Here is an 8,775-nt window from a genome sequence, read left to right on the forward strand (position 1 = left end):
CATGTCCGGGTCTCACAATGACATTAATGTGCTGCAACGGTCTTCATTCTTTGTTAGGTTAACTGAAGGGCAAGCTCCTCCGTACAACTATACTCTCAATTGGGATGACTACAAGATGGACTACTATTTGATTGACGATATCTATCCTTTATGGAAGATCTTCGTCAGGATCATCTGTTGTAAGTCAGTTGGTTAGAAAAGAGCACATTTTACCCAAAGACAAAGAGCTACAAAGGATGTGGAGAGGACATTTGAAGTGCTCCAAACCCTTTTTGCAGTTGCTCGTGGAGCTACTAAACAATGGGATCCAAAGACCTTGTGGGAGGTTATGATATGTTGTGTGATCATGCACAACATGATCGTGAAGAAGGAGGTTGAAGAAGTTGTCGAAGATCTAAAATTTAAGAACATCGATGATCCTATCAAACTTTCAAATCAGAATTAATCTATTGATAAGCTTGTCCTAATTAATCAACAAATTCTGCATCGACCAGCTCTTGAGTAGCTTAAGGAAGATCTAAATGAGTATTTGTGAGCAGCTAAAGAGGACAAGTAGAACACATGTGCAAGTTGAATTCATGTTTAAACTTGTTTTAGAACTTAGTTGTATTGTAATATTTACATTTGAACTATACGACATTTAAATATTTTTATTTATCAAAGGTTTGACATGCTATTATTCTAAGTGATGTAGAATTTAAAAAAACAGAAACTAATGTTTAGAGAGTATGATTGAATGACCGGTTCCATATCCGTGTCAACAGGCGAGTCCGAATCAATTTGGACGAGTCTGAATAAATTTGCGGATAAATACTGTGTGTGTTTTGATGACCGTCGTCGGCGATGCTCTATGTTGAATCGATTCGTTTTCTCCGAACGACCTTTCCAATAAAAGGTAGAATCTGCATGGAAGTCCGCCATTAACCAAGCCCAGAACTAGAAATGCAACGGCAGTTGACATGTAAACATGTATGAGACTACTCACAATGGGGAGTAACATAGAGTAGTAACATACATATGTTACTAGTCTAAGTTACTACCATCACAGTGAATAGTAACATAGCGGTAGTAACATTCATCCTTTTATTTATTAGCCTATAGACTCATCTTGCCTTGATATCCGCTATGTTACTCCTATTATGAGTAACATGCTAAGTTACTCAATTTTTCTCCCTTCTCATTAATTGGTTGTCACATCATATTTCTTAATTAGATGGCATCTATGTTACTATTTATGTTACTTTTATTGTGGCTAATGGGCTACCGAGAATCAATAGTTAAGCATCTACGTGCACAGTTCGGTCGAAGTTCCACGCGGATTCCTATGTGCTAAATTAAGCATAATCAGTTTCTCTTTCGGTTTACCTTTTGAGCCGTTTATTAGGTGTATAGACTTTCTTTGAGCTTTTTTTTTTTTGTTCGGCCATGACCTTCTTCATTTCCTTTTGGTTTGGTATTGCTTTCAGACCGCCGCCGTGTTGGAGTAATACAAGTGGTGAGCACTTTAGTGCGTATTTGAGAAAAGGATCAAGCACAATTGCTTAAATTAATGGAGGTGAGTGGACAACCCATATCTATGTAAAGGCGCCAATAAAAAGAACTCTAACTAAATTGCAATTATGTAGTAGATCCTGGATCTTGAAAAGTCCATTGTGTGTAAGTCTCTTCGCCTTTATAACTAAGGCACTTTTCTCTCTAAAATAACTAAGGCTCAGTTTGCAGAGTTTGCAGCTGAATTGTGGTGTTGTTATTTTAATTTGCGAAAAGAAGAAAAGCCCGTGTGGACTGTCCGTACTGAACTAGGTCTCATGGTAGGTCTTTACGTTGAACTTGAAAATGGCATCGTGCGTCCACAGACATGGTTAATCATCTTCGTCTTTTCACTTGGTTAGCACGGGCGCCTCACTGTGATCCAACCCGCCTAAGAATGAACTGTCGTACTGATGCAGAAGACCGAAATCATGGATACATGTGATCTCATTGCAACGTACCATGAGTCTTCCTCTCCTGCCCTGCCTACCCGGTTTGATACACTGCGACATGCATGCATGCACGCACCGTCAAACATACGCGCCGCCGGTGCTGTCCGTACAAGCGTAGCGAGATGCATCATGGATGCATTAAAGCATGTGTCATGTCATGTCCAAAGTGCCAATAATGTTCAAAATCCTTAGGAAAAATAAATAATCTCAAACATTTAGACACGATACATTAACTTTTATCTTGTTTTTTAACATAAATGCAGGTTTCAAATAATAAAAAACGCGAGACATATATATTTTTAATGACTTGAGACTGGCTAACACTGCATATAGTGATATTAATAAACAAACAAACATTAAGTTTTTTCGTTTTTTCTTCGTCTTGATTACGGTGCACAAAGTAAGATGATTTATGCACATGTACTACGTACGGCCCCGTATTGATCGACGGATCAGTCGGTGACTTGTTGCGACGTACACGCGCAAACTTGAATGTAGTTATGTGGATGGATGCGAACGTGACTGACCCTACACGCCCGTACAGTATAACACCTGGTGCCCTGCCGACCATCGCCGGGTCGCCCTACCACACCACACACGTCCTACCGTCATAGATGGACTGGGCTCCCCCTGTAACCGTACACCCGAACTCTTTCAGTATGTATATCGGGCAAACGTACGCACAGGCACAGGCGCCGACCGTATTTTGAGTGGCCCCTTGGCAGTTGGCACCGGCATGCACGTGCCAGATCGCCGTACGACGGAAGCGGGCAGAGCGGCAGGTCATATCAGCCAGCGGCGCTTCACGGCCGCGGCACGTTTGGCTGCCCCCACGGCCAGGCCAGGCCAGGCCCCAGCGAAAAAGTGGCGGCGACATTCAACTCTCGGATCTGAAGCAGCAATGGTCGAGCACGTCCGCCCTGATCCTGTGACATGGGACAGCACATGAACATGATGAGGGCACGGCAGAGGTCGGCGACGATTGCTTCAGTTCAGCCTGTGGGTACGCACTGCTGTATCTGGCCCCGTTTTTCTCCATGATGTCCCGTGCGTCTGTTCGTCATTCTGATCGCTGCATGTTGTTTTCCCGTTTTTTCTTCTGTTTCTGTACCCTTTTTTTTTCTGTTTTTTCTTGGTTATACTTTCTCTCTTTCTCGGTCATCTTCTTTTCTTTTTTACACTAGTTTTTCTCCGGTTTACTTGTTTTCTTTTTGGGGTTTTCTTGTTATCATCTTTTAGTTTTTCTTTCTTTTTTTCTTCCTCAGTTTTCTTCGGGTGTTTTTCAACACAAGTCTACATGTTTTGTATATACAACAGGTATATTTTTCAAAACACGTTAAACAGTTTTCAAATACATGATTATCATTTTTTAATATATGTTTTGATGCCTATTTTATTTTTATCTACATTGTATATTTTTCGTATACATATGGCATTTTTATATACATAATTAATATTTTTGAAATACATGATTTACATTTTTCAAATGGTACATCAACATTTTTATATATCAGGAACATTTTTTACACATGTTTAATATAAGTAAGTGTGGCGCGAGCTGGGCCGCAGCCCACCAAGGAGCATCACCGGACCAGCGACTCAATGTCCACCTCATGTGATGGCACGAGGATCTAAAAAAAAATACTACATCAAAAACACTTTTATATTATGGGATGAAGGAAGTAGATGGCACGATGGCCCGACAAGCACCAATAAAACACTGATATATCATGTGGATACATACATGTACATGTGCAGTATTAAGTTTGTTATTATTTTGCCAAGATCTTTTGAGGTGTTAAACAATGCCAACACCGCATACATGAGATGGAATTAGAACCCAACCCCTCAAAGAAACCAAAAGATCAATGGTGAAGCTCTTGTTATTTCCCTACCTAATATCAGGTTCAAGTCTTTCCTGGTAAGAACAGACACAATTCCCCCCTTCTATACAACTTAGCAACGATGAAACCAGAGCAGATCATAATGGCTTTCTGTCTGCTCTTGTCCGGCCATGACTTGTGTGCAATGCGCTTGTCATCACCCCATGACTTGACGATGATTACATGGACTGGGCTTTAACATTTGCCGGCCGGTTGCTCTGGCTGACAAGGTGGTGAAGCCACACGACCAACTCAAGTATGTAAGCCTCTGTCTTTGCCTTGTCGGCGTGGTAGAGCGTCTCGATCACGTCCGGTCGACCTGGTCCTCTTCCAACCCGCTCGGTCCTGAATGTCATGGTAAACAAACCACGGGAATGTCATTGGTAAGAAACCATTCCTATTTCTTTGCGACATGTAATAACTAGGACATTGGACAAATTTCCCGGCTTACCCTGATTTTGCCCATTCACTAAACCGCAAGAAGCCTCGGGCACTGAGGTTCCACTCAAACGAGCAACCCAACAGACATCAGAAATAGCTATAATTCATTTAAACTGAAAAGGTTAATGAGAATTTTAAAACACTGGTCAGATGTGTGTGCGGTACCAGGTGGTATTGATGGCCATCGGAACAAGCCATTTCAGAGTTCTCTCCATCATTGCCCTTATCTGATCAATTGTGAGCTGCAGTAGGAATTCACGATTTAGGATGTGAAATGTTTGTTGATGTGGTGCTCTTCTCTCTCTCTCTACCTGTATTACCTCCCGAGGCATTGAGGAAGTTCTTAATTTATTTGGCAGAGCCAACCTGACCGTTGGTGGCAATCCTTGGTAAAGGGCGTCTCTTGAATTTGCAGGTACATACCCTGACCGAGAAACCTTAAACAAACAAACAAAACTTAAATGTTCTGCCGTGCTGCCTCTCACATGCTACCTAGTGGATATTGGTCTCTGGAAGTGTCATTTACACTTCTTTGTCCAGCCACTTGTATTTGGTGGATTTTCCTTTTTTTTCCATAAAATATCCATTGACTTTTTACACTAAAGATATTACAGATGATGAACTAGAATTCACTGAGATGTCCTGCACACAACACCTCAAGAGCATTGCTAAAATAACTTGATGCTTTGAGATATGCTCACTCAAACTTTCTAAACATTGGCATTGATATCTTTCTAAATATTTAAATTGAATACATGAATGCGTGTATACATACATGTCTAGGGAAGTTCTTTCATAATATTATAATTTCATTGGGTTCCATGAATATCTTACAATAGATTTTAGCGTTCAAAGTTGTGTTATCAGGACATGTCATGTCTCTCAGTACCACTGAAACTGATACACTAAGATTGCAAAATCTATAGATCTTGAGCTGAGTTCTCAAAAAGAACTGAAGGAACTTACAATGCTATAGATCTGTATGATAGTGTTTGCATAGTGCAACGCAAGTCCGGCAGGTCCTAGTCTCTGACAGCTCACAGCAGAACTCAATTCACTTCCATCTACACATGTATTAAAAGGATCAGTTTGAAAAAGGTGTGACTGATTCAACGTAAAACAACCATGGAATTACCATAAGTTCCATATGAGACACTGATCTCAACATGTAAATATTGCACAATGTCAACAAGCTTCTCAACAACCTGTAACAGGGAATGTGTGTTATAGGCAAAGACAAACCAACAGATCATATGAAGTAAATTCTATAGTAAAAGTTGCTCACTTGTTCCAATGTCTTTGACCACAGAGATCTTTTCTTCAAGTTCTTCACGTAACTTCTTTGGGTCTTCAACTCGAGTTTCACAACTTGAATATTTTCTCCTGCAAAGTTATCTGATCAGCGTAGAAACTGTAAACAGTAAAAGGTACATTGCCATGACAAACGTGCACAGATGGATTTGGATTTAGAAAATAGCAATAATAAGATTTAAACAATGCCCGAGTTCCGACAGTCCGCATAAATATCATTTTTATGCATTGGACAGAGAAGAAGAGGCAAAAGTATTTCCATCTAAAAATATGTTGTTACACAAGAAAGACAAATACCTTTTTCTATCTTATTTGAACTTTCACTTCCCTTTAGTTGACAGCGGTAATCTTGCTCAAATCTATCTAAGGCATGCAGCTCATGATACAAATCCTGGAAAAGGAAGGTCAAAACAAGATGACATTAATCTATTTGCTCAAATGATATCTTGAGAGTAGAGCACAATGCTTACAGTTGTACGTTGAACAAGAGCCATCAGCTTTTGCATCTCCACTGTGGCAGTTTCTTTCAGCTGCTTCTGGGGTACACTTTCTGATTCTAGTCTGGACACCAAGGGGACCAATATCATTCAAGTCTAACAACATGTATAACCCTATTCTGCTCGTCAAAGCAGGAAGTTTCTTACTTTACAAAATAGCGGTCCAGATTATGCCATTGGGGATCTTTACAACGGTTGCCAAACCTCACAATCTCTTGTGAAAATACTTTCAGCTCTTCCCTGAAAAGATCAGCCAGGGTTCAGAAAACAGTCATCAGTCAGAGTAACCAAAAAGTCACAGTGGACACTGAGGACAAACGTCCCATCTACCTTCTGTCATTAGCTACAATCCGCATCAACTCGCCCATATCACTGGAAATCAAATTCTGCACACCTTCAGAGGGAAGCACCACCTGTTTAAAGTATGTGACAGAGTCTTCGGAGAGAGATTGCATAACACTCGCGCCTTTCAGTATTGTGTTAGCAACCTCAAAAGCTAGAATTGATATCTGAGTCCCTTTGGTCGTCCTAGAAATAAAACCACCATCCGGGCTCAAGGTTGTCATCAGGCAGCCTAGTGTGTCTAGAATTTCCACTGCTCTCCCATACCCAGCCATGCCGGCCGCGCCAAGCCCTGAACCTGTTCTAGAAACCTGAGAACAAAGGCGAAGCATTTCAGGGCATACTACATTTGAATAATGTGATTAAACTAAAACGCTATACAAGGTAGGCCCAAGTCGTTCTCCTGCATTAGGACAAAAATCTGCACAATTCAATCTTTTTCTAAGATTTATCACTAATCATCTGAGTGAATCCTGAAGTCATTCCAATTATGAACATGGCTAAATAAACAGAGAAAATAATACTGTGTGGTAACATTTATTAATTCAGCTAAAAATGGCTCGGCGAAAGAAAAAAAAATAGCATCCCCTGCTTATGTACCACTTGCCTTGCTTGTTCCATTGTTTCCAGATGCGTCTTTCGTCGACTGAGATGTCGCCATTTTCCCAGACACAAATGTCTCTTCTGATGTCGATTCGTGCAGCTTACTACTCCCGGAAATAAAGAAACCATCATCCTTGGGGGACAAGATGAAGGACCGGCTCGTCGACTCCATATTATCTCTGACTTTAGCTTCCCAAACACCGCTGACCTTCTGTCTGTGTGCAAGGTCTACTGAGTCAGGTAACCCGGTGATGCCGCCCGCTGGATCATCGAACTCAACATCCGCGACGCCAATACTCCTTCTTGATTTCAACACTGCAAAAGAAGCTGTTTTCAGTAAGCAGTCTACTCCTACCTGGTAAGACACTGCAAAGCACCAGCAACGAAGGGGCGGGGCAGACATACTGTAGCAGCCGTTGCAGTCCATCCACGAGAAGCCCGTGCCCACGACCGCAAGCACGGCATGGAGGCACGCTGCTCCGACGAGACCGGCAGACGCCGCCCGCTCGCTGAAGAAAGCGTGAAAACTCCGGATTTCCGCTCCAGCCCCGGCGGCGCGCGGAAGGTGCTCGACGCAATGCGCGAGTCAACGGGAGCGGGGAAAGAAGAGCCTCTCCTCGGCAAGAAACCAAAGAGAGCTCGCTCGCGAGGACGACCAGGGAAATGGAAGGATGGGGGGCTTGGCTTGGAGTGAGAGGTCGAGAGGGGACGGCGAGCTCGGTGGAAGCTCGGGGATGTAGCCGGGAGGGGAGGCGACTCGATCAGGGGAGCATGGGGGACGGGAGGCGCGGCTTTTTCAGGCCGGATTTGTTTTTGCTCCACCGCGGCAAACGAGACATGGGGAGACGCAGACAGGCCACCGTTTCCGGCAGAAAAGAATTGGGCGAGACGAAGGCGAGAGTCAGCGGTCTGACCCCGTCGCGCTCTCTCGAGAGCGGGCGCCCGTGCGCGCCTCGGGATCTCCGTATCGTCGGATCGATCGACCGCCGGACACGGCCGGCACGAGGATGCGATCCTGCGGTGCGGTGTTTGGCCTTTAGTCCTGCCGGCCGGCCCCGGATAGCGTCCGAATGTGGATCGCTCCACACCTCACCGGCTGTCTGTCAGCTCATGGTTCCAAGTGCCGGGCACGTTCGTGCACAATATTGTTTTCTTCTGGCAGACTATTCCTTCACGTTGAGAAAATGAGCATGTGCGTGATGTTTATTCCGGTCTTTTCTCACAATTTATTCCAGTTTTATACTCCCTCCGTTCCTAAATATAAATCTTTTAAGATATTTCACTAAGAGTCTACATACGGAGCAAAATGAATGAATCTACACTCTAAAATATGTCTATATACATCCGTATGTAGTACACTAGTGAAACCTCTTTAAAGACTTATATTTAGAAACGGAGGGAGTAGTATTTACCCGGGGAACCCGACGCTACGTATGAATCAACCATTAGCATTACACGAAAACATTTAAAAGTAAGAAAATTACAATCCGATCATAATGGAATGGCATGCACTTCATCCCATACATGCCTATGACGAACAGATGTCGTCGCTGAAGTTTCACGTCGAACAAGAAATCGAAGTTGTTGAGAACAGGGTGTCACTCTGTTGGCTAGGTCCGCAATGAGTGTCACCAACTGTAACAAGAGATCGAGCCAAACAAAGACGCGCGAAGACGATGATTCAACACGTGGGCCATGGGCTGGCCGCATGGCCCA

At 43.1% G+C, this 8,775-nt stretch overlaps 1 protein-coding gene across 2 annotated transcripts; it reads right to left on the minus strand.

The window, feature by feature from the left end:
- Positions 1–3,735: 3,735 nt before the first annotated feature.
- LOC123426757 (protein PSK SIMULATOR 1-like) lies at positions 3,736–8,104 on the minus strand. Of its 2 annotated transcripts, none has more exons than XM_045110638.1 (13): positions 7,465–8,104; positions 7,064–7,374; positions 6,445–6,767; positions 6,262–6,354; positions 6,088–6,178; positions 5,915–6,008; positions 5,592–5,689; positions 5,442–5,511; positions 5,273–5,370; positions 4,627–4,743; positions 4,472–4,548; positions 4,317–4,358; positions 3,736–4,210 (listed from the first exon to the last, which is right to left on the minus strand). In XM_045110638.1, exons 1-13 carry the CDS (start codon positions 7,484–7,486, stop codon positions 4,045–4,047), a joined length of 1,602 nt encoding a protein of 533 aa, XP_044966573.1. In that variant the 5' UTR covers positions 7,487–8,104; the 3' UTR covers positions 3,736–4,044. The 2 variants fall into 2 exon arrangements, with proteins under 2 accessions (XP_044966573.1, XP_044966572.1); XM_045110637.1 differs by having other exon boundaries at positions 4,618–4,743.
- Positions 8,105–8,775: the final 671 nt, after the last annotated feature.

This window comes from Hordeum vulgare, chromosome 2H (assembly GCF_904849725.1).
Source record: "Hordeum vulgare subsp. vulgare chromosome 2H, MorexV3_pseudomolecules_assembly, whole genome shotgun sequence".
NCBI lineage: Eukaryota > Viridiplantae > Streptophyta > Magnoliopsida > Poales > Poaceae > Hordeum > Hordeum vulgare.